Genomic DNA, 24,290 nt, shown 5'->3' with positions numbered 1-24,290 from the left:
GCTATATCTACGAATAGAGTGTTGAAGCTACACACTGCCGTGCATCTAATATGATGTGCATCAACCGTCTCCCGGAGCTTTGCGAAAAATGATTCGCGAAAACTCGCTGATGGTCTTGTGCTGGTACGGAACCCTGCTGTTGGGATCCCTGTCCAAAAACGGCGGGCCTCACCGAAATGTCACGCCACTGGTGGTGTGATGTCCTTCCAGGCTCGCCCGGAACACCGCACTGCACAACTCGCGCTTCACTGAGGCACCGAGATACCCGTTCAGACCAGAGACTTCTGCTCAGCACCTGTGCCAGCTGATTCTGTTTGTTCGCGCCCTTTCGTTTTCGGCAACTCCAATCAGCGCCCGTCGGAACCGCCAGACTCGTGGGAACCCTTCTAGACAACAGCTGCACCTATTGCCAGGCTCTGCCACAGCACGCAATCTATCTCATCCACCTTCATAAGTAGCGGCTCATCGTTAGGTGGTGTGCGACAAGCCCTTGCTGTTCGCTTGGTCTTCCCTTCCCTCGCAACATTCATTCTGAGCGACCACAGCGACGTCTCCAAACATCGACAAAAGCGACGAAGACCGAGCTTATATTCTTCTACCCCAGCTCGTTTCGGCTCCTGCATTCCGCGGCTAGTCTCACATTAGGCTTGGGCAGGGTAGTTTTGATACCCCTCCCACGTTTGTATCTCCTGATCAACGCGTGAGATCTTTCGTGCAACAACCCACCCGCCCACAGTCACCATGTCTCTCAATTGGGACATGTTCCTCGATGCTGAGAGTATCAACATACCGAACGACCAATGGTCCGATCTCACTGCCTTTCCAACTGGCCCCCTCACCTCTGAAATGCCCAAGTCCACCACCGCCGACACATCCGGCGCAGACCCTGACGACGTCACAAACTTTAACAATTTCCTCAACGGCAACTCAGTCGACCCATACTTGGACGACGCCGTCTTCGCATCGAACGACTACTTCCTGGGCGACCTCGAAGTCCTCCAATTTGGCAACACTGCTGGCGGTGGCGCGTCAACATCAGAGTCCTCTCCAGAGCCAGTGTCTGCTATCAGCACTTCGGCCCATAGTCCGGCCGCACTGCTAGCTGAGCTTAATCAACTACCACAGATGACCGCTGCTCAGAGACAAGCGCTTCAACGCGCCAACACCTTTCCCAACCCGACCTACGAGTCCATGTTTCCGAACAACATAGACGCTGGCTTCGTCGAAGACCTCACATTCCCAAACGGACCAAGGGGTGTCGCCACCACGACAAAACCCCCTCTCGATCGGACCCAATCATCAAACAGTGTCAACAACGGTACCAAGAGAACCAAGAACAAGCCAGATATACTCTCCGCTTGCTGGACGTCGCCACTCTGCCCAAATCATGACCATGACGGCCCGCCACCCAATCCATCGAGCTGTGGCGGCGGCTGTGCACCATTTCTGTTCGCCAATGATGATGCTCTTCCAATCATCAAGGACCTGCTTACCGAGCCACAAGAAGTAACTGCGGCAGACGGAGTGGTTGAGATCCAGCCACGACGAAAGAAGCGATCAGAAAGCACCACGTCAATGAATGAGCCATCTGGCCGTCAGCTTCAGAGCTTAAACACCACAGCCAGCCCAGCTGAAGACAGACAACGAATGAAAAGCGAGACATCCGAAGACTCACCGAACAAAGAATCTCCACAAGCTAGCGATGATAAGCCAAAGAATCGTCGGCGACTGCCACACAACCAAGTTGAACGGAAGTATCGCGAGTCCCTCAATACACAGCTCGAGTCACTGCGACGCGTCGTCCCCTCACTTCAGCAGAACCAAGCAGCGTGCGATGGCGCGGACATTGAGGATCTGCCAACACCATCGAAGCCTAGCAAGGCTGTCATCCTGGCCTCAGCTACTGCGTACATCAAGCAGCAGGATAAAGATAAGAAGACCCTTACTGATGAGAACCACCTGCTCAAAGCGAGGATCAAAGCTCTCCAGGCACTGGTGAAGTGCGATGACTGCAGCTTGATGCAGTATGTCATGGATCTGAAGATTAATCAGGCAAAGTGAAAAGTCTTCGCGATCTCTCTCATTGGCATCATAACGGCGTTTGGGAACGATCGACGACAATGAAAAAGAATACCGGTATTACAGGCCGAATTAAAGCGCAGTCAATCACTTGCACAGTGCTGCACATGAACTGGCGTTTAGGAATAAGCCACGGGATGGCTTGCGCTGAGGCACAGCGCATACAGGCGTTACTATGGCATTCGCAACTTACGACGGAGGCATTTTGTTACTGTAGAAGAATCGAACAATTCTGGCTCATAAAATCATGGGATTTTACTTTACAGACCTAATAACAGTGGAAACTTTTTGCATGCGGCCAAAACTCTAGCATCCATCAATGTACATCTATTTCTCGACGCGTTAGTATCTTCCCGTGCCTGAATCCAAAAACATACCGAAACGCAAAAGTCTCGAACCTCGATATGCGTGTTTCGGGAGAAAGCGGGCCGGTGGCGCGACCGGGCACTCCCGGAATGCACATCACGCCATGCATCTCTCCACCTCTAATCTCTACCACATAACCGGATCCTTGGCGGTGTCCAATGTCTTGGTCATGTTCGGGAACTACTGTCCTCGTGCTGCTTGCGTTCTTTCGATGGGAGGTGATTGTCACCCCATGGTGTGGCCACGGAGGTGTGTGGGGAAGCAAGGGGTTGGGTTTAAGGTATAAGATGTTTAGGAGTTGCAAGTAAATTATATTACTACTGTCAGTCACCACTACTACCAATCATCACTACTACCAATCATCACCACTATCAATTGTCGCTACCATAAATTATCGCTACTTCCATATCAATCATCACCACATCAAGCGAAAGTTGACACAACACATCGTCGCAACACTACTAGCAAGCCTCGATCGAACCAAACACCAAACCACATCCTCCAAAAAAAGGAAAAAGACACGTCACATATGTCACTCTTCCCAATCATACCACCGTCACTCACACAAACAATGTTATCTTCATCACCACCACAATCGCCCACACTCTCGTCCTCACCGATATCAACGCACGACACCTCATCACCACCACAATCACCACATCACGATAAAGCCTCCCAACAACAACACCATCACCACTTCTCCCCAACAATCCCCCATCTTCACTTGCCACATCTCCCCCACATCTCCCTCCGCACACACCTCACTTCCCTCTTCGCCCCCACGTCCCACCAGCAATGTACATGCTCGCCATACCGCATACCAGACTATACGAAATACATCATCGTGGACGACGAGTATGTGCTGGTTGAGGAGGGCGAGGGGGAGGATGGCGGGCCGTTGTGCAGGGAGGCGACGATTGAGAGTGAGGGGTGGAAGACGAGTGGGAAAGGGGGAGATAGGGTGATGTTGAGCGAGAGGAAGAGGAGGTTGAGTGTGCATTGTTTCGGGGGTTAGGGGTGAAGCTGGAAGGGAAGTGCAAGACGTCGAGGAAAGGCGTTGGTGATTTTGTATATATTCGTTTCATGTTGAGGAGTTTTACACGGCCAATTCTGTGTGGCGTACGATGGTATTTCTTTTAGTGAAAAATGAGCTGCGGACAAGGGGGGGTTTTTTTTTGGAACGAGTTGGCAAGGTTTCTGGAGTAGAGTGGATGTCTGGTCTACTACGGATTGCCCATGGATTACATAAACATCTGATTTGGTCGCCTTCTTGGTTGCAGATGGAGCGGAGATGCAGACATATAGTTCAAGAAATCAATGTTCTAGAACTTCGTCAAGGCCACGTACAAAAAGAAGCAAATGTCTGGAGCACTTGCTTCTCCACACAAATTAACAGCGTGTGAAGGATCGAGTTTGGTATGCTGGATTTCTCACTTCATCGCTCTTACTCACCACCGCTCAACGTTGCAACATGAAGTAACATAACCCACCTAGGAAGATACGCTACATCTTAGTTAGTGTGCCTTACCTTACCATTTAATCCCGCAAAGTCCACACGATCCCGAATATTTGTCAACAACCCAGCAAACCGGGAGCCCGTCCGCGACTCTACAGTGGTGTACTCAAGTGTGCTTGCCCTTCTCGCTTACCAACTCCACTGCAAAGATAGCAAACCTCGGTTCGCAAGTGCGCGTCATGGACGGGACACCCGACGACTAAAATCGGTTCATGAAAGAACCCTCCGATCCGCCCGATATCGATCGAAAAAAAAAATGAGATGTATTGATCTAGAGTTAAACCCTGCAGCGGGGAAGGTCCGTAGAACCTATCGGCAAAGTAGTCCTAGCGAATCGTTAGCGATCGAATATCTAGGCGAGGTGGGACTAAAGATAGCGCTAGTGGATGGGTTTCTTGTTCAGGCAATGTTGAGAAGATGTGGATATGGCTGGATGTGAAAGCAATGTTCCTGCAACCTGGCAGATTTCTCCCAAAAGAGAGGAAATGCCCGGGAGAAACTCATATGGCCCCAGCTTTGTCATCATGAAGAAAGGGGAAGAAGGTTGGATGCAACAAAAAGCAATTATAGACTTACCGGTGGAGTGGTGCTGGCGGATAGCTGAAGGCTAGGCTTGGCTGTATGCAGTCCCCGTTCTTTGAATTTACGCATTTGGACTCGGAGGGTGGGACGGAAGTTTGTGGGACCGTGGACATGTCCCTCAACATGGTCGAGATTCTGAAGATCCCAAGGACTTGGAAGTGATGTTGACTGTCACGTAGCTGGTATGCCGAGCGTGCAGTAGTCGTTCTGGGGGTCTAGTGGTACCGGCATGGCCGCAGTCATCTCGACTCATGTCCTGTCCGCCGCAATGGATTCTCAGAAAGTCCGGCGCCTCGAAGCGTAACCGCCCAGCTGGATTGTGAACAGCACGACCGCATCCACAATACTCCAGTACGTGGAATGTACTCGTCCGGATGCCGCTTCCTGCAGGGCTGCATCGCATGAACTGTAGCAGCTCTGCGCGTGGTCAAATCGAGACGAAGTCGAACTCCTGGTATCCGGCAAGGCGACCGAAGGAACCGCGGCCGTAATCTATACGGGACATGGGGGAGCGAGGCTTGACAGTGGGCTGAACGTGGCGTAGGCCGTTCGAGAGGAGTAAAGTTTTTGAAAGCGGCTGGACCTCTTGGTCGGTATTTCCAGCGCACCCGCCGGAAACCAGGCTGGAGCGGTGACGACTGCCTTGGTGCAGCTTTGGGGTCTAGTGAGATGTGCCATCTCTCGTGGACACACCGGTCAGGCCTTGGCGAGCAGCGAGGTAGCAATCAACTCGACGATCACGCGCAGCGGAAGGGAAGGCGTTCGTGTAGGCTGACAGAAAGGCGGACCAACACGTGCGAGTGAGTCGCGTTGCGGGGTCTCCTTGCTGATCGCGTACCACGCAATTCCGGGAAAGGCGCGATATATAGACGTTGGCGAATAGAACGGCAGAGTCGCCTTTGTCCGCGAGGGCAGTCGCCGATGTCCACCGGAAGCTGTTGCTGAACAGGAAGGAAGCTTTTCATACGGAGAGACGGTCGTGTCGCGCGATGGGTTCGGCTATCCGACGCGACAGGCTGTCGAAAGCCCGAGGAAATGCCGAACGATAAGATGGAATGGGTCCACGGGTGCAAGGCGTCGATGCGACTTGCTCACGACGAGCAAGTATCGCGAAAGGCCACACACACGCGAATTGTGCAGGCTGCGCTATTTCACAAGGCGCGCCGCCGCCATGTGCGAGAAGGATTGGCAAAAGCCGGCAGAAGGGAACCTCAGGCGCAGGGCAAACCGAGGGCGGGCAATTTCACAGCCAAAGAAACGAGGCAGGGCTCCGAACGTGCCTTTCCCTCCCAATGGTGAGGCCGTTCCAGCATGCTGGGCACCTCTTACTCGCACCGAGTCATGCATACATCGCTATCCTTGCCTTGCTCACGCACCTCTTCCTCTGAGCATGTCCTGCTTGTGCCTCTGGCAATATGCGTGTTGTGTCTTGCCCGGCTAAAACTGCGTCTTGGATCTGCCCCCGACACGCTGGGCCGGCGACAGCGGATCCTCGCCGGCTGGCTACAAGTGAACTGCAAAAGGTGTCCATTCAACGAAGATCCCTCTGACCGCCTGTTCACGGCTACGAATCACTACTGCGTCGTTACCAAACACTTGGGTATGACGCGTGGCGATGCCATAAATACAGCGGCGACTGACGGGATCAGCATAGATACGACGAGCATCTGCTATGGAATGTGTACAGGAATAGCTGCATGTGCAGTACGTAGAGAATAGGGATGGACAGGAAGCGGGTATATGTCCGTATATTATATACTGGGTGGTGGACTACAATCGCGCCGGGGATGTGTCGACGATCCTGCGAACATGCACAATGTTTCCATGTGAATTCGCTGACCACACATGAAGCGACAAGGCCAGGGACCTCGAAATGCAGAAAACAAAATTGATCGCTCAGAGTGAATAGACGTGATAAAACCGCCATAAGCGGAAAATGCCTCCAGACGCGACTTCGAAAAGTGATGAAATGCGCAAACTTCTTGGAGACAGCACACAAAAGCGCCTCCGGCCTCCCAGTAAGTTTTGGTGCAGGTACAACAAGGTATCATATTCCCAAGATGCTCAAACGCCGTTTAGAATGTTCACCATAACTCCAGAATTTTCCTCGTTGCGACGGGTCTTGGGTAATCATGCGTGCACTTGGGTATTCGACCGGTGGTAATGATCGGAGTGCACAACAGAATGCAATGCTTCTTGTGCAACTCGGTGCCCAAATGGTTGTCCCACTCCCATCTTGGTGGGATCCAAGAATGTGGCCGGTGAAGCAACACGTGCTAGTATGCATGGGGCCAATGCTCACATTTGCTCAACGTAGCACCAGAGATTAAAAGACGTAAAGGAGGTATTGAATCCAGGTGAGTGGATCCAGGTAGGCGGGGGACTGCGGATTGCAATCGTGGCCGAGCACGTTGTGGGCAGGCTAAGCTCCAGGAGGGTAGGATAAAGGATCAAGTCCTACGCCCATATCTTATTGTTGAGGACGACGAGCTGTCCCAGATGTGACTATTTGCGCAAGGGATCAGTGCTGGCCGGTAACAGCGCACCAATTGGTTGCAACATCCCAAAGGAGGCAATGACTTACATGTTGTTGTACGCATGAATTTTGGCGGTTACATATCTCCCCGTCGGAACTTGTTCGAGCATTGGTTTGACGTGTTGGTTCAGGTCCCAATGGTAGACTCTGGTGAGGGGCGCAAAACTTAGTGCGTCCAGGCCTTCTGTGATGCATAGGTTGTACCACCTTCCAATGTCCTTTTGGTGCGGGTCATTGGGCCACGAATTGTAAGGAACGCGAATTACCATCTCCTGAATGTCTATGAAGCCAGCCGACTGCAGCAGCTGGCGGGTGCGGTGTTCATATGCAATCGGCTGTGTGACGCGGGCGGTGGCGTCTGCGAGATAGTTGTACCACTTCTTCAACATGCAATCGGGGGGTAGAGTGCCGTCGTCGCAGCGCGGTTCCATGTCGATTTCGACGTGCTCGATCCAGCCGGTGCCGGGCTTGAGGTGACTGCGCGAGTTAGCTTGCGTCTGGCAGTCACAGGGTGGTGTCGTACGAGAAGACTTTTTGGTACATTTCTGGCCAGCTCGAGACGCTGCCGCAGGCCATGCGCAGGTGGATCAGATCCCAGGAGTCCTCGCCAAAGTTCCACGGGGACATGTAGTCGCGTGGTACACGAAATCGCAGGTTCGGAGGGATCCTACACGCAACACGGGTTAATATATGGAGCTGCGGATGCAAGGACGGACAGCATACTTTTCGGGCTGGATGTTGACGAGCTCCACACCTAAGACCTGCAATATCAAAGTCAGTCATCTGGCAGCAATGCAGCCGTGGTTGGGTCAGCACACCTCTGAGGTCAGGTATTTGCTGCACACAGTGCGGTTAGCGTCGCAAAAGACACAAAGCTGTGGCGGAGCCAGACTTACTCGGCCATGTCAATTGCCCAGATGCCCGTGCCACAGCCAATGTCGAGGATGCGGGGGGGCTCCCCATGTGGAGAGGTCTGAACAGGCGCCTGGTGCAGCTGGTCGCGTCGTGCGACTGTGAAGAGTTTGTGATAGATATCCATGCGGTCCTTTTCGGGCTGGGCTGTGTCAGCGAATGCGGACGGGTGCAGACAGTGGGCGGCTGCTCACCTCATCGCACGGGTACATGTAGAGGCCTCTCCGGAAGCCGTGGTAGACGCGGCCATTTTCTAAGAAGTTGCTGTTTTGGGCGGGGACGGGCGCGGGACTGCGAGCACTAGTCAGTTAACTACGGGGTCGGCCATTGATAGAGGACGATAGTGGGCGGGATTTGGGGAGTGGAGAGTGGAGAGTGTAGAGTTGAGAGTTGAGAATTGGTTGCACAGAGCGGGGAGGGGAGGTGGGAGATTGGAGGTGGATGGAACTCACCCATGCGTCGACATCGTAACCATTGGAGCAGCGGGACTTTGCGAGAAGCCTCGTGGGCGGGGGAGGTCGCCTAATAAGCTGCGTCGTTTTCAGGCGGGGCGCAGAGTGGTGCCGTGGTGGTCGCGGGCGCGCTGGTCATGAGACAGAAGACAGAGTCGACGTCGGCGGGCTGCTGCAGGCAGGAGACGGGCGGGATGGCGAGGCAGAGCAATGGCGAGGGAAGTGCAGCGAGTGAGCAACGGGCAGGCACGACGGGACTGGATGTATTGTGCTGGCAGGTGCGCGGGCTCGAGACAGACTGCTGGGTCGTTGGCGGGCATCAACACAGGCAAGAAGCCGGGATCTCAGTCATCCATCAGGGCAAGAGCGGCGCGGGACGTATTTAAAGGCACGAGGCCCCTGCAGGCGTCAAGCGCGTCGAAAAGCGCTGACGCTGGACGGCATGGTGCACTCTGGCGGACGTCCCCCCAGTCGCAGCCCGTCTCGGCCAGCGAGCACCTGAAGGGAGCCGAGAGTTGCATTAGCACTGCTGCTATTAATCTGCCTGCCCTGTCCCATGCTGCCAGCGCCCAGCAAACCCTCGGAGCTGGGGCCCAAAGCGGCAAGGCGGGTAGCCACTTCCCAACTTGTCGGATCTCTCTATAACCCAAATCGTCGGATCAGTGCACACACCACACAACCCCGAGCCAGCTTCCCCGGCCAGCCAGCCCACGTCGACAGACAAGACATGGCAGGCATCGCAGCGCAGCGGCTCTGACTCTGCCACTGTCCGTATCGTCTTGTCTTGTCTTGCCTTGTCTCGTCTCGTCCCTACTGCGCGCTGCACTGCACCAGCCCCGTGGCGACGGCGTCGTCGCATTCTTTGATTTCACCCTCACCGCTGCCGGGGCGCACGCCTATCCTAGTGCCACGCCCGTCATGCGCATGAATGTTGCCATGTCGCCTCCTGGATGGATGGCTGACCGACGATGGATTCCAGGTGCACCGCTGCTCGCCGTCTTCCCAGCGCGCCAAACTGGCCTCGCTTTAGTCTTTCCGCCCAATCACCGACGGTACGGTTCCGCCAAGCCAGCTCTGCGAACTCCCGCACCACGCCGTCGCCAGTCGTCGTCGTCCACGCCGCACCACAGCGTGCGATGGAATGCGGCACAGCAACAGCTACTGCGCCGTGCCGGTCCTCTCCTGGACCCCGGTGCCCAAGCGTACAAAGGGCACGCTGATGAGACAGCGTGTTGGGACTGTTGGTCTTGTTGCGAAACATGCCTCCATCCAGTAATCCACTGGATGGCTAGGGCTCACATGGCTGTCGGGCGTCTGCTCGCTTTCGCTGCAGTCCGAGATGAGAAGTTGCATCTGGTACCGGCAAGACATGGCAATTTCCGCATTTTACAGCACATCGATCAATCAGCGCCTGGCTTACGCGAGAGGCCGCATCTGGTGAGCGTGTCGGGACGGAGAAATAGCCATGCACACGAGGCGCATCGTGAAGCGTGGGACTCGCAGGACGATGTCTCGGTCCCATGCAGCTGCGCGTGCTAACGTTGCATGGGAAGCACCGCTGCAGAAGCCCGTTATAGAACTCGGGTAGAGGTGAAATTTGGCTCCCACTCTCCGAATCCCAGGTTCCCGCCATGCAGTGGAAGCCTGGCCGCTGCAGCTTGTGCAAAGTCCTGTAATCGTTGCAGCGCGCCGTTCCGTAGCCCATTGACACCCCCGGAAGAGACATGCACTCAGAGTGACCATGTTGGCATGAAGACGTTGCCCTCGAGATATTCTCGGAACGGACGGAGTCGTCGTCTGATATCAAGCAAGCATCGTCGCAGTCCACTAGCCTCTGCAAGTGTAGCTGATCGCTCTCAGAGCCACAATGATGCTAGGGTACACAATGCTTGCAATAATACTTGCGCACATCACATTCCCTGTCGTACAGGATTGCGCACAAGCAGGTTGTGCTCTTAGCGCTCGGGGGACCCCTGTACGATGCCGGTTGTGAACGAAAACGAATACAGGCGGACAGCAGCAGGCATCTACAACAAATGCTCTGCGTGGCGTGGTGCCTGATGTCAATGTGGTAGAAGACTGCGGCCGTTCTGCATGGTAGGTCCCACGTGCAGACAAGCTTCTAGCTGCCGTTTGCCCTTTACTGTACACCCATATACCGAAACGAAAAATTACCTGAATGTTTGTGAAGAGTGGGGCCGTAACGGCCCGTATGAAGATGATGTGTTGTTGTACGTGGTGGAGTCCCTCTATCGGAAACAACGCGTACGCGTGTTGAGTCTAGCCGAAACCCATGCGGTGAATAGCTCGCGCAGGGGCCTGGTAGCACTGGCGGTGGTAGCCCGCCAATATTGAATGCCTGGGTCTCCGATCGGTTTGCTCAGCTTGCAGGTCGTGCGTTCCATAACGGAGTATGGTAAGGCTATACATAACAGCCGGTCAGAGGATACTGGAATGTGTGGGCGCCAAGCACGTCGCCGTCGATGCGTCCGACATGCAGACAGATGGATCTGCCGAGCAAAAGTCGTTTCGGTAGCCGCTGTACCCTGGAACGGTGCGCCTTGTACATGAAAAAGTCTTGTGTCGAGAGTTCGCAGGCGAGGGCGGCCAATCACAGCGCTCGAGGCAATCGCGAAGAATTCCGCACGGCAGACACCGTCAAGGCGACAAGACGAGTGCGGGGAGAGAGGAAGAATGGCGAGCATCAACTCATGAAACACGGCGGTCGCTTAGCTCTCATCATCGGCCGAACCAGTCCCCCGGGTGCCCGACCACTGGGCCGGCCGCAAAAGCACGCCGTTCACCCAGACCAACAATGACGCACATGCTGAGCTGGGCCGACGCGGGCTTTGGCCGGCGGCTGCACGGCCTTCCAGCGGGCTGCGAGCGCGCCTTGGTGGGCTGAAATGGCGGCCGTCGGGGAACGACATTTGTGGTTCTGGAAACGAGATGCGCCAGTTCCAAACGACTGTGAGACGATGACATTCGCTGGCCTGGCTTCTGCTCACACGCTAGCATGGAGCCCAAGAAGCTGCGGGCCTTGATGTTGATGCTTCGCACTTATATGATGCCCGTTAAGATGATGCATTTGCTACGCGAAACACGTCGCTTGTCTGATCCGCCGTGCTGGGAGCGAAACAACAAAATGCAAGCCTGCAACTGTCTGTGATTCGCTGCCTCTGAACGTATCGGTGTTCTGGATATAAGTGCTGAGTGAGCCGTATGCCACCACGGTCTCTCCGAACGCCCCATCCCAATGCAACCCCAAGCCTCACAAAACCCGCCGCTGCCGCCTGCTGACGCCTGCTGGCGTTCTGTCAGCCTGTAATACTGCATTCCGGTGCTGAGAACTGACTCTGTGTAGGCAAGCTATGCCGGACATAACTTTTACCAATGCCTAATGCAGCGCGCAGGAGCCTTGGGTGAACAGGGAAGCGGTGGGCCACGTTCAGCATGAACTTGCTCCACTACTGGCTCCACCACAACATGCCAGCTTTTTCTGGAAAGGAGACATGTCCCGAGAATGTGGTAATATCCACACTCACACCGGAAGGTCACTGTCGTTCTAGACGAGTAGCTTACAAAAGACATCGCGAAAAGACAATGGCTTAGAATAGGGGCACTCCGCTGACCTTGAAACAGGTCTTCTGTCTGCTGGACGAGCATGACTCCAGCGAACGCATAGCTCGTGAGCCCACTCTGCCCATGCCAACTCCATCATCGTGCAGACCGCGCCCTATAGCCGGTATCGGGTCGGCTCTTTCTTTGTGCAGCGCTACACTATAGCCGTTGGAGAGCATGCCCGCTTCTGTGTTTGCAGCCACTGTGATACGCGTACCGCATTTTGCGTCAGCGCGGAGCCTTATATGACTGAAAAACATACGAGCCTGCATTGCGCGTCCATCACACGGGTTTCAAGCTTCGTTTCCGCCACGGAATCATCTCTCTTGCCCTTGGTGCATGAAGTAGGGCGAGTCTGAGCCACAGGGCAATCCTGTTACAATACGAGTCCCTCCTTCCATATGGTCGAGTAGCCACCGAGCACTGTTGGATCCGTAATCGTTATCGACCGTGGCTAAGTGCCAGTCTTTCCTGTTAGTTTACAAGGTCGCTAGTTGACCTCAAACCCAGCTGCAAGCTCACAGGGCCCTTGAATTCCCTCATATTACCAAACTCACCGCTTCCGGGACAATTTCTAGCGACTTCCAACTTCTGCACCGCGGATTTCCCAGTTGAGAGGCCAGGTAAGGTTCGAGCTGGGCATGCAGACCGGCCCGGTGAAGCGAAAACGACTCGCACGTCACAGCATTACAGTTTGAAGTTCTATATCAAACAGTCTGTCTTAACAGCTAATACTAAATCTTGTATTTCACAGGCACATGTTCATTTCGTGCCCTCGTCGACCGCTCTGAATCGCACCCAACGAGCTCCATGTCCCGTGTGCATATGCACGATTCATGCGTGTGTGGTCGTTCTGTACAACGCCTGCAGCCTCTCGAATAGGCCCGGCTTTGACTCCGGCATCTGCTAGCTGCTAGCTTCGGCGACTGATCCACTCAACGCACGGAGGCCTACAAGACGCTATCTCCGTCCAGAACGAGGCCCCTCATTGAGCCAATCGATCCCTCCACCTGCTCGTCAGGCGCGTGGTTGTGGACATGATCGGCAATGAAGTTCGCTACACCTGTCATCGGTCGGTACCTGAGATGTCAAACACCGTTCGATGGCTAGGGAGCATAACTGGATTTGGCCGCTGTAAAGCTCAACATGACGTGATCACTAAACTACAAGCAACGGCACCTTCCAATTCTATCATACGAGCAATCACCAGTTCTACGGAGTTGGTAAGTAGTATCGTCCTTTACGTTTGACTACATAAGACCAACACCGCGTTCCCAGCAAGTAAGCGTTCGACGTTTAGTTCCCATGCCGATCTAAATCTCTCGAAAATTTCTAGGCCCACTGCCATCTCCTCCTCACCCACCTCAAGACATAGACTAAAGCCACCAGTACCGGAACCTCAATAAGCGGACCCACCGTACTTGCTAATGCTTGCCCACTTCCCGCACCATACACCGCTACTACGACGGCGATTGCAAGCTCGAAATTATTGCTTGCAGCGGTAAAGCTTTGCGTACAACTAACCCTGTAGCCGAAGCCCATCTTCCAGCAGAACCAGACGGTGCTGGTGAAGATAACCAGGAAGTAGACGAGCAACGGCGCGCAGACGCGAAGAACATCGGTAATCTGCCTGACTACGTGGGCTCCTTGGCTGGCGAACAGAACGATGATGGTATACAGAAGTCCAATAAGCGAAAAGGGCGCGATGTAACGGATGAAGCGTCGCTGATATCGGTCTTCTCCTAGCAGAGTCCTCAGACCCAGTCGTGTGAGTACTGCGGCACCGAGCGGAATACCAAGGAACACGCCAACACTTTGCGCCACGCCCTCATACGAGACGCTCGTCTTGTCTCCATGGCTGACAATCTGCACGTAGAAGATTGCGAACGGCGCGAACAAGACGATCTGCAGAATTGAGTTGAAAGCCACAAGAACTGCGCAGTAATCGCCGTCTCCACCTGCCAAGTCTGTCCAGATGAGGACCATGGCGATGCAGCGTGCAATGCCCACGAAGATCAAACCTTCTCGGAGATCTTGGCGGTCTGGCAGAAAGGCCCATGCAAGACCGACCATAAAGAGTGGTGCAATGATCCAGTTCAGGACAAAGGATACAGCAATCTGAATCCACAGTTCTTTCGAGCGCAGCAGCAGGTGTAGCGTCTCGTACCGCACTTTACACAGAATCGGGTACATCATTACGAGTAGGCCGATGGCTGGATATGTTTGTTAGTGCAAACCAATGAGACGAGGTATGCGGCACCGACCAATAGGTATACTGACGCCCACAAATTCTCCCTTTTGTAACGCAGGGCCGATGGAATCCACAGTGTTGCCGAGTGCAATTCCGACGGCCATGGCTATGATGATCCAGACCACCAGAAACCGGTCCAGGAACGACAACCCCTTCAATGGAGGGAGTTCCTTTGATGCATTGTTGTCCCCTACAGTTTGTGTCAGTTACCGAATCTGGAGGACCATGCAAAGGTGATTTACCTGATGCTGGTGGCAGCATTTCATTTTCCCTCCCCAGTTCGACGTCATCTCCTCTCCTGTCATCCTTTTCGTCTGCGATTGCGTTCCGCTCGACTGTGTCCATGACTGATGTTGGTCAATTCGGAAAGCGAGTGCTACACTGCGATGACCAGCCTCGTTGCCCATTGCTTTTATGCGCATGGGATGCTACTTGATGAACCAATGAGACATAATCAGTGACTTACTGCTGCCAAGACGCTAGATGGCAGAAAATCTGAGAGCGGTCAAGGTGGAAACGATGAGAAACTGGTGAGTGGCCACGTGCTAGCCTTTGGCTTCATCAAATCGCAAACTACAGAAGAGTCCGAAGCATCAATCAAGACTATCTCTGTATGGCTAGCCGCCCGAACGACTCCTCATTGCTATCGAGGTGTTGGCACACTCGATGCTCAGTCTTGGCGTTGGATCTACATGCCGTAGTCGTGGACCTAGGTAAGAGGTGCTCGACGGCATCAACAGCAGACAAACAGCAGCCGAGTGCTTGTATCTGGACTCGGCATTCCCTTCCGGACTTCTCAACTCGTCTCAACTCTACCATATCTAATCTGGTAAGTATTCACAAACGACGCAAGGAGGCATCGCTCCACTCCCTGGTGTAGAGACAGCGCAACACAAGGAGTAGAAGCGAGCCAATATGGGCGCCTCACATCCTCGTCTTCATATCTCCTTTTGTGTCCGCATTTTCCTTCAGCATGTATGGGCCTTGACAATGCAGCACTGCGTAAGGTTCAGGAATGTATTGGACAAGAGTACAATGACGACCCGTTTACAGGAAGCAAGGCTGCTTTGGGTACGATACACAGACAAGCGTACCAATGCAGGTTTTGATCGCCAGCAACTTATTGCGTCTGGACATGCGCATGCAGTCGGCTGCACAGTCACACAAACTTTCTACTTCTTCCGAGGAGCATTGCAGTCGAACCCTCTCGGTTGTCAGTTGCTTTCATCAAGTTTTCGATATTTTTATGCCTGCATCCTGCTTCCAAGTCGCAGCTCGCGCATTTTGAGCGTCATCGAGGTTGCCAGCACATTCCTCTTGCCTTACCGCTATCGTGGTCGCACGCCAAGCCATCGGCATGGGCCACTGCCATGTTCTGCCACGCCCCTGCATCGAACTACGCGAGGCAGGAAACGCAGATCACCCATGTAACAATCACGATGACTTCCAAGCTGTGTCGAAACGCCCGTGACGTGTTGATGAGATAGCATTTAAGATGCCTATATTCAAAGACTGTGATTCGACGCTGCACAAGAATAAGGTTGTTTTTCTTTGAAGCCATTGTTTCGAAAGGGAAGGCGCAACACGGGTGCGACGGAAACGTCTGGTACGACATGCAGCAAGGAAACAACAGTGACGAGGGCAAACCTGTTGCCGTGCATTGTTATGCCCATATAAGACGACGAGTCGCCTTCTCGTGTCTCGATCAACAAGCAACCATTTCCATCGCAAACACACCACCACTTGCGCTTTAGACTTTTGTAACTTCTTCTATCTTCTATCACCAATTCCCAGAGCAATATCAGCAATGGCTCGTACGACCACCACAAACAGCGACTATGGCGCGCCAACAGTCCGCGCGAACAAAACGTCTCGTCTCCTTCTCACTGCCACCCACGCCCTGCACCTGATCAGTTCCCTCATCGTCCTGGGTATCGCAGCATACTTCATCGCAAACTTCGGCCACAACACACATATCCTGTTCTGGATCTGCGTTGTACGTCTACCCACCCAACCCATCACACTTCACATGCTAACCCGCCCCAGGCCGCCATCGACACATTCCTCTACCTCCCCGCCGTCGCCCTCCCCTTCCTCAAATCCTACAAAGGCTATCTCGCCCCGCTTGCCTGGATCTTCTCATACCTCTGGCTCACGGCGTTCATTTTCTCGGCGCAGGACTACAACTACAATGGTGGGTGCGCGATCAACTCGCCCGCTCTTGTCAACAAGTGCAGCTTGAAGAAGACGCTCGAGGCGTTTGCTTTTATTGCTTTGTAAGTTCTCATTATTTGTGGGGTTAATGGGTAGGATCCTAATCTGTGTGACAGCTTCACAAACCTCGTTGGCACGCTTCTTGAGACCAGGATTTACGATGCCAACCGCTTCAACAACACGCGCCATGCGACTGGTTCGGATAAGGTCCTTGCTCCTACGCATGAGACGACTACTGTTCACGATGCTCCTGCCACTACGGGCGTGCATCCCCAGACGTCTACTGTTTAAGCGCATGAGCAACGTTGTCCGCTGGCGTGCTGGACATTGTGCGACATGGAGTGCTTAGTTTTGCGTTATACCACGTTGTCATACTATTTTATGGTGGAGTGAATGGCTCATGGAACTGTTCTGCTGGCACGTGGACTGGGTTAGCTGTATAGTGTTAATTTGCACGAAGCACGAATCGAAACAATTCTTTGGACATGCTTTGCAATTGCTACTTGTATCGTTCTGAAACGCCTGGCTGATAAATAACTATGTAACCAGCATGACTCTCCACGTATGCCGGTCTGTTTGGAGGCAGATTCGTCGTCGTGGCTTACCTTTGTCCCAGTGGAGGTGAATTGCGCTGTCAGTAAGCCCTGTCCCGAAGGAGCGAAATCCATTCCATCTTCATCTCATACTCTGGCAGCTCATCCATACTATGTCCCCTGCGTTCCATCTCATTAGCTGAGCGGTTCAACCAAGAAGCTTGATCCGGCGCATCATCATCTGAAGGATATTCCGCAGGATGATCTTTACGGCAGCGTTGTGATCCGGCAAAGTCTTGCCAAAGCTCCGCGTGCAGCCTGTAGTAACGATCGATCCGGACAATAGGGGCACCGTCGGACGCAGGATAACCATATACCCGGAAGTGCATGCCAGCCTGCGTGGATTTCTCGTAGCTTAATCGCATGGCTTTCAAGACTTCTTCCGTCTGGCTGTACATGATATCATCGTCAAGGACCATCGTTAATCTGAATCCCGCCTTCCTCGGGATGAGACCAAGTTCTGCAAGGCTTTGCTGAATGAGCTGTAGACCTTCGGATGAGAAGTACTCCGTCTCGTCTTTAGTCGCGATGAGGTTCGGGCAATGTGCAAGACCAATTTCAATACGTATGGTCCATGTTGGATAGCAAGCTGGCGGCACATATCGCCATAGGCGAATTTACGCGTCGCGCGGAAAGGTAGATGCGTTTGCGCCTTGTCGGTACCCGTGTGTCCTCAAGCATACATGGACCCAGTCGTTGTACCCTCATTTTCAGCAAATAGAGGCATTCGACCCATGTCGAACGATAGCGACTGAATCTCAGTCACGATATGTGCGATGGATCGCATAAATTTGATGAGAGTGTGGAGAAGATCTTATATTACCGAGCGTTGGCAACGGTGAAAGGGCTAGCACAAGGCCGCCATCCAAAGTGAGCAGTGTGCACAGTCTCATGGCAGTATGCACATAAGTTTGATGGATCAAAACACGTCTCAAAGAAATAGTCGTAGCTTTTACTTGACAAATTCGCAACGGTGCATATACCCCAGTCGACGTTGCTTTCCTATGAACCCAGCAGCTTCTTCCTACTCATAGTACTCGATACCGTTTCAAGAGAAGGATCGCTTGGGCAAGGCAATGGTTCGGAAGTCAAGAGGCGGATATTCATGCTAGTTATCGAATATTACAGTTGAAGCTTTGTGCAGTATTAGGAAAGCATGTGTATTCGTAAGGTCATATCTATCGTGTTCCTCGACCCTCATCGTATCGGAAATCATCGGTTCAGCATCCTCAACGTCCATTCCCGTTGTAAGCCAGGTAGTTCTTGCTAAGTAATGCGCTGGAAAGCGTATTCTTGGTGCTCAACTCCTGGATACGCTCGCATAGAGCCTTTGGGTTGCGGGACCCCTCAAGGCCGAGCAGATAGGCGCCGAGGCCTGTAATGTGTGGTGTCGCCATGGAAGTTCCCGAGATGGTGTTTGTATCGGTATCGCTGTTCTTCCAGGCTGAGGTGATGTTAGTCCCTGGGGCGAAGATGTCGACGAGAAGGCCGAAGTTGGAGTAGCTAGCTTTGGCGTCGTTCTTGTCGGAGGCGCCGACGGTACAGACGTCTGGCGCGGATGCGGGTGATGATGTGATGGTGGGGAGACCCGAATTGCCAGCCGCAACAGCCAAGAAGAGACCTTGCTTCACAGCTTCGGTGACTGCGGCATTGGTCATGGGTGAGAAGAGCCCGCCGAGGGAGAGATTGGCAACGGCCTTGCCAATCCGACCCTTGGACTGAGCATCCTTGACGGCATAGTTGATACCAGCCAGGACACCAGCGTTAGAGCCGCTTCCTTCTGCACCAAGTACCTTCACAGCGATAAGGTTAGTCTTCTTGGCTACGCCATATGAAGTTCCACCGGTGGTGCCAGCGACGTGAGTACCGTGGCCGTTGCCATCGCCACCTTGCTCACCGTCAACGAAGCTGGCGCCAAAGGTTGCGCGGCCACCGAAGTCTTCGTGGGTATCCCTGATGCCGGTATCGATGATGTAGGCATAGGTTCCGGCGCCGGCAGAAGAGTCGTAAATGTAGCTGGTTGCACCGTTCTTGCGTGAAGAAATGCGAGCTAGGCCGTATGATGGAACATTATCCTGGGTGACAAGAGCTGATGTTCGAACAACGGTGTTTCGTTCTATCGATTGGATGGCAGCGATATTGGCAACAATGCTGGTCAAGTCGGAAACGCCGTCAATGGAGAAGCCCTTGAAGCCGCCGAAGTCGTACGTGTGCTTCTTAGTTGCACCGGCTCCAGCAGCAGCTGTGACCTGAGAAATGACGTCCGACAGTACACTCTGCTGGTTGACACGAACGATCCAGGAGCCAGATATGCTATCGGTTTGCCTAGTATTCAGTAAGACAGGTGCAGCAAGAGCCGCAGGCACCACCAGAAGAAGGTTGGTAAGGGAAAGCATGATGTCGGCACTATGGTATTGTTGGCTCTGAACGGGAGGAGTGCATCATTCACCAGGAAATATGTGGCCTCTATATAGACAAATCACCGTAACTACACACAGGATCTTTGAGTCCATTCGGCAGACGCCCTTGCGACGATCAGGCGGGGACCCTGAGGCGATCTTCGGAAGGTCCACCATCCCGAAGCTTCGTAGATCTGGTGGCGCAGTAGCGGTTGGGTAAAGTTGTGACTCTTTTCGCTGATACTTTTGAATCTAGAATTGGTTGTCTTAGCCATGGACGAACAACGTGTTGTAGCACATGTGGCGCCTTCCTGATTATGATGGCCTTGAAAAAGCAACGCCGCGTAGAGATAGGATCGCCTGGGTGCGAGAGGTTCAAGTTCCAGAGGCCCGAAAGACGTGGTGTAGGCTATACGCCACACCGAGGCTGTTCGATGTCTTCTTCCCTGGCTTGAACTTCTTTACCTAGAAGCGCAGGTAGATTTTCGTGCCAAGTTATAAGCGCACAAACTAAGCAAGCTTGACTCAAGATTGTAGACCGCTACCCGCGGATTAAGTTATGACTTGCGCGGGGTAAAAACAATCGTCTTCCGTAACAGGAATTGTATGACAACAACCGCGGCAGAGATTCGCAGGGCATGCTCTACTTACTCAGCTCGTAGATTTACACGGCGCTGCTAACCTTGTGAGCGTGGCCTTGGATTCTTGCCAGGCAACTCTCTCGTTGTCATAAATATTACTTCGTATTTAGACATGTATTAGCTGCTAAATTGGCATTGCAGCTAGAGAGCATACACTTGAGAGAACTGTTCGGGGTGTAGTCTCAGAACTCGGCACAACTGGTTTCTTGACGACAACGAGGGCGCTATATCTTGCGACGCACTCATCGCGTAACCAATATGATGCAGATTTAGGAGCGTAGCATATGTCTGCCACGTCTCGTTATGAGAAGCAAAGGCTATGTCTCACCCGCACAGTCTCTGTTTTAGTAGTTATACTCCCTTGCTCTGTCTCTAGCCCGGCTTTGTTGAGGTCTAGAATGTGTGAAGTATTTTTGTGTGTAATACAGCAACCATGGCCCAGCGGAGTTGCGACCAATGCAGCCGTCTTGAGACCAATGTAACTGTCTTGAGATAAAAATAGCCATTTTATAGCCTTCTCTTGCCGCCTTGCAGTATGCCAAGCCCTACTCACCGAATGTCGTTCGGGCGTGAAATCGAGGTGAAGTGAAGCATAATGTGCGGAAGTAAGTTCTTATCGAAGAACCAAAGGACCTCGGAAAGCGCAGGCCATCTCCGACTTGGTCCCGGTAGCATCCCGGGTCGACCTACGCCACCTCCATTCAGACAGTCAATGCCTCGCCTTCATACACCGGCCATCCAAGGACCATTGGACCACGACCTTTGTCCATATCGTTGCCGGTAAAACTCTCGCCGTGCACCGCGATGCTGCAGAATGCACACGCTTCTGCGGGTCAAGTCGGGACAAGCCTGCGGAGCTCCGCTATATACGAAGAGGCGTTGGAAAGGTACACGAGACCAGCAAAAGATTGATAAATAAGTGACATTAGCATGCAAGCTGTGTTCACGATACTTTGCAACACCTCCACTCATGAAGCCCCTCATCGCCGCGTCGACAGCAGCAGCGCTTGCTGCATTAGGCATATATCACCTCGTTAACATCTACAACGCCACATGCAATGCGCCAATCCATCAAATCATTAGCAGCTACAGCATTCCTGACTCCTTCGCAGAATCTAAATGGGTCAAGATCGCGAATCCGGACGATCACGTGACTATCAACGACACACGACACATCACTATACGCGTTTCAAAGACCATCTCAGATGAGGAGATTCTGGCGCGCTTCGTCAAAGGTTTCTTCGGAGGTCATGTGTTGGCCATAGAGCGCGGTCTCTTGAAAGCGAAGAACAAGGAGCTGACAGACTTGCAAGGTATGCGAAGCTCTTGGATCATCATGCAACCCCAGTTATTGACATGCGCAAGCCCTGAGTACCACTCCCGTCTCATCAAAGATCTGGTCGAAGGCACAGTTATCAACCCATAAGCTTCCACCGCTTCACGCCCTCATCTTTGGTGTATGGCGACTGGTCGAATCCCAAGTCGAAGCTGGTCCGCCTTCGCAGCCGCATCTAGGGCCGAGTAGCCATGTCGATTTTGTATTTGGTTGGAATGATGGCTTCATTGCTGGCATCCATAGATTCTCGGTCATCAGAGCAGATAACGAGGCCAAACCCGATACGAATCATGATAGCACAACGAACGTAACGATCGAGTACGCACATACAAGTTGCAACCCGAAAGAGAACAAGCCGCTGAAGCCAGACGCGCTTATGACATTGCATATGTGGTATGCGTTGTTGCTGTTCAGAGAAGGAGTAGGAGAAGTACTGAAGGCGCAGTAGCTGTAAGATTCTATACCAACTCTCTATCGTTATTCGCTCGATGTAAGCATCCTGAGCATTCGGACAACATATAGAATAGTAGACGTCAACTACAATTGCTGTTGTACATGTTCCCTGCACCAATGTTGTCGCACCTTGTTCCAGGATTTGACCCCTACCGTAGCCCACAGCACGCGCATCTGACGTCACATCCATCATCACTCGCAACTTTCCCTCCCAAACAACCACAGTGTAACCAGCAACCATGTCGCGTCCTTACCTAACCCCCTTCTTAACACTCCTCGACCTCATACCAAAAAGACCACATTCACAATGCCACCCAAAAAGCTGAACCGCACAACATCCCAGCAAGAGATCCCCTCGTCCGAACTCGAAAAAATCGCCCAAAAAGGCGATTCCCCACAGACAAAACTCCAGGAAGCAGCCACCGCCGCCGAACAAGCTCTCGCCGCGCAGAAAACTGCTTCATCGCTCCGGCAAGCTGCTGCGACACTTAAAGATCCCGCGAAACGCGAACAGTACCTTACAGACGCGTACAACAAGGAAATCGAAGCCCATGGGAATTCGAAAAAAGCACGCGTCCTTACGTCTGGCGCGTTCCAGGGCGGCGTGGGTGGCGCGGGTATAGGAGCTGCTACAGCCGCGGGTCTGGGCACGGTGGTGGGCACGCTTGTTGGCACCGTGACTGCGATACCCGCGACGGCGGTTGGAGGGCTGGCTGGAGTTGCTACAGGAGCAATGCACGGGCCGTGGATTAAGTTGGGAAAGATTGGGAAAGATGGCAGGATGGGCGATGGCAAGGAGAAGACTGAGAAGGGACCTGAGATGGCGGAGGATCCGGGCGAGGATGAGGACATGGTGCCCAATCCGGAGGTGTTGAGGGAGGCGGCGGGGAAGATTGGGAACATGAATGGCAGTGCTGGACAAGAGGAGAAGGACACAGACAAAGAGAATCGAGAGCCGAAGGAGAAGAAGAAACCGAGGAAATTGGAAGTCAGGAGTAAACAGGCACAAGCTGCCTGATTCAACTGTTCGCTGGCTCAAGATTGGCGATCATCTGCATTCATCAGGTTTGTTCTTAGCGTCGCATTCCAGCAAAAGCATTTCATGACATCGAAGAATATAGGTATGATTCACCAATCTTCTATACCTTGAAGTCTCTAGCAATGTGATATTGCTACTCCGTCCAAAGCACCCTCATCCCTTTTCTCATCTCCTACGTCTCCTTCGCCACCCTCCTCCACCAAAGCACCCCCGTATACCCCCCTCCCCTCTCACTCCCAATCCTCAAAAGCGTCTCCCCGCCCTCCTCAATCACCGTAAAATTCCTCCTCTGATTTTGTCCCTTCCAACTCGGCACATTCGCCACAGTCAATGGCCCATGGAAGACCTGGCCATGCGTGAGATTCGCCGGAATCGCATCGCTCAACCTCAACGGGCCCGCGTAGCCGATACTATGCTTGCCGACGAGCGCCCAGTCGGCGTCCGTGTCGTTGGCCTGGAAGGGGAAGATGAGTTGTGGGGGACGGAGCTCGGGTTCGGTAGCGGTTATTGTGGCGGACATCCAGCCGGTGGAGGTGTAGATTAAGATGCCGATTGGGGCGGTGCCATATGCGGCGTCGGGGATGGAGACGCCATTAAGTGCGCTGGGAATGTTAGTGGACGGCAGATGTGGGTGGAGTGGGATTATTACCTGGTGGTGTTGATGAGCGTGTAAGTACCCGCAAGAGCACCCAGGATCTCTGTTTCCGTGTAGTTCTTCTGCGGGTATGGATTGCTGCTTGGAAGGGCGGCGGCGAGGGATGCGCAAGCTAGGAGCTTGGTTGAGAGGTTTGGAAGCATCATGGTCGCTTGTGTGTGATTTCACGATGGCCAATTCCTTCTATTCAAACGGATGACAGTGTCCGGGAAAGAGGCAATCACGACCCTATCCGTCCTACCGGCAGTTCCTCGCGCCTTTATCCTTCCTCGCGCCTTTATCCATCCCCCATCGGAGATTTCATCGGACATTCCATATAACTCATCGACATAAGAGCGAGCATGCGGTCCACAAAAGGCGTTGAGCAAGCCCGAGTACCAGGCTTGGTTTGCCAGGGGCAAGACATACCAAGATACTGGGTAAGGGAAAAACTACCATGTTTGCGTTGTTTCCAAGACACGTGCTGACAGCTGCACTGCCTCGATGTGCGGGGATGCCTAGACCTGGGGTAGGGCCGAGTACTACATCTGGTCAAGTACGTTTCTCGGGTAAATAGATGAGGTTTCAGGTACCGAATGGGCGTTTGTCCTCGCTTCGCAAGCGTTCACGACGTATGCAGAGTAAGGATTACTAAAGATTCGTGAT

The 24,290-nt window shown here is 53.2% G+C and overlaps 12 protein-coding genes across 12 annotated transcripts; 7 read left to right on the top strand and 5 right to left on the bottom strand.

The window, feature by feature from the left end:
- Positions 1–741: 741 nt before the first annotated feature.
- Positions 742–2,177, top strand: SNOG_11368 (hypothetical protein; the record flags this gene model as incomplete). The annotated part of the gene is made up of 1 exon (XM_001801560.1): positions 742–2,177. The coding sequence occupies one exon, from the start codon at positions 742–744 to the stop codon at positions 2,059–2,061; it is 1,320 nt and encodes a 439-aa protein (XP_001801612.1). The 3' UTR covers positions 2,062–2,177.
- Positions 2,178–2,677: 500 nt separating this feature from the next.
- SNOG_11367 (hypothetical protein) lies at positions 2,678–3,782 on the top strand (the record flags this gene model as incomplete). The annotated part of the gene is made up of 2 exons (XM_001801559.1): positions 2,678–2,694; positions 2,773–3,782. The coding sequence occupies 2 exons, from the start codon at positions 2,678–2,680 to the stop codon at positions 3,458–3,460; spliced, it is 705 nt and encodes a 234-aa protein (XP_001801611.1). The 3' UTR covers positions 3,461–3,782.
- Positions 3,783–5,854: 2,072 nt separating this feature from the next.
- SNOG_11366 (hypothetical protein) lies at positions 5,855–6,448 on the top strand (the record flags this gene model as incomplete). Its single annotated transcript, XM_001801558.1, has 3 exons — positions 5,855–6,143; positions 6,231–6,247; positions 6,395–6,448. 3 exons carry the CDS (start codon positions 5,855–5,857, stop codon positions 6,446–6,448), a joined length of 360 nt encoding a protein of 119 aa, XP_001801610.1.
- Positions 6,449–7,123: 675 nt separating this feature from the next.
- Positions 7,124–8,457, bottom strand: SNOG_11365 (hypothetical protein; the record flags this gene model as incomplete). Its single annotated transcript, XM_001801557.1, has 5 exons — positions 7,124–7,556; positions 7,603–7,746; positions 7,976–8,133; positions 8,186–8,282; positions 8,444–8,457. 5 exons carry the CDS (start codon positions 8,455–8,457, stop codon positions 7,124–7,126), a joined length of 846 nt encoding a protein of 281 aa, XP_001801609.1.
- A 196-nt stretch (positions 8,458–8,653) lies between these two features.
- SNOG_11364 (hypothetical protein) lies at positions 8,654–10,119 on the top strand (the record flags this gene model as incomplete). Its single annotated transcript, XM_001801556.1, has 4 exons — positions 8,654–9,053; positions 9,134–9,210; positions 9,278–9,880; positions 10,021–10,119. The coding sequence occupies 4 exons, from the start codon at positions 8,654–8,656 to the stop codon at positions 10,117–10,119; spliced, it is 1,179 nt and encodes a 392-aa protein (XP_001801608.1).
- Positions 10,120–13,550: 3,431 nt separating this feature from the next.
- SNOG_11363 (hypothetical protein) lies at positions 13,551–14,257 on the bottom strand (the record flags this gene model as incomplete). The annotated part of the gene is given in 2 exon segments (XM_001801555.1): positions 13,551–13,571; positions 13,589–14,257. The coding sequence occupies 2 exon segments, from the start codon at positions 14,255–14,257 to the stop codon at positions 13,551–13,553; spliced, it is 690 nt and encodes a 229-aa protein (XP_001801607.1).
- A 1,865-nt stretch (positions 14,258–16,122) lies between these two features.
- SNOG_11362 (hypothetical protein) lies at positions 16,123–16,820 on the top strand (the record flags this gene model as incomplete). Its single annotated transcript, XM_001801554.1, has 3 exons — positions 16,123–16,311; positions 16,362–16,591; positions 16,646–16,820. The coding sequence occupies 3 exons, from the start codon at positions 16,123–16,125 to the stop codon at positions 16,818–16,820; spliced, it is 594 nt and encodes a 197-aa protein (XP_001801606.1).
- Positions 16,821–17,163: 343 nt separating this feature from the next.
- SNOG_11361 (hypothetical protein) lies at positions 17,164–17,858 on the bottom strand (the record flags this gene model as incomplete). The annotated part of the gene is made up of 2 exons (XM_001801553.1): positions 17,164–17,711; positions 17,825–17,858. 2 exons carry the CDS (start codon positions 17,856–17,858, stop codon positions 17,164–17,166), a joined length of 582 nt encoding a protein of 193 aa, XP_001801605.1.
- Positions 17,859–18,351: 493 nt separating this feature from the next.
- Positions 18,352–19,518, bottom strand: SNOG_11360 (hypothetical protein; the record flags this gene model as incomplete). Its single annotated transcript, XM_001801552.1, has 1 exon — positions 18,352–19,518. The coding sequence occupies one exon, from the start codon at positions 19,516–19,518 to the stop codon at positions 18,352–18,354; it is 1,167 nt and encodes a 388-aa protein (XP_001801604.1).
- Positions 19,519–21,132: 1,614 nt separating this feature from the next.
- Positions 21,133–22,041, top strand: SNOG_11359 (hypothetical protein; the record flags this gene model as incomplete). The annotated part of the gene is made up of 1 exon (XM_001801551.1): positions 21,133–22,041. One exon carries the CDS (start codon positions 21,133–21,135, stop codon positions 21,586–21,588), a length of 456 nt encoding a protein of 151 aa, XP_001801603.1. The 3' UTR covers positions 21,589–22,041.
- Positions 22,042–22,258: 217 nt separating this feature from the next.
- On the top strand, positions 22,259–22,969 carry SNOG_11358 (hypothetical protein; the record flags this gene model as incomplete). The annotated part of the gene is made up of 1 exon (XM_001801550.1): positions 22,259–22,969. One exon carries the CDS (start codon positions 22,259–22,261, stop codon positions 22,967–22,969), a length of 711 nt encoding a protein of 236 aa, XP_001801602.1.
- Positions 22,970–23,162: 193 nt separating this feature from the next.
- Positions 23,163–23,788, bottom strand: SNOG_11357 (hypothetical protein; the record flags this gene model as incomplete). The annotated part of the gene is made up of 2 exons (XM_001801549.1): positions 23,163–23,592; positions 23,640–23,788. 2 exons carry the CDS (start codon positions 23,786–23,788, stop codon positions 23,163–23,165), a joined length of 579 nt encoding a protein of 192 aa, XP_001801601.1.
- Between the last annotated feature and the right edge of the window lie 502 nt (positions 23,789–24,290).

This window comes from Parastagonospora nodorum (genome assembly GCF_000146915.1).
Source record: "Parastagonospora nodorum SN15 chromosome Unknown scaffold_19, whole genome shotgun sequence".
In the NCBI taxonomy this organism is placed as follows: domain Eukaryota; kingdom Fungi; phylum Ascomycota; class Dothideomycetes; order Pleosporales; family Phaeosphaeriaceae; genus Parastagonospora; species Parastagonospora nodorum.
Note: the sequence above shows the minus strand (reverse complement) of the source record. Positions and strands in the feature narration are given on the sequence as shown.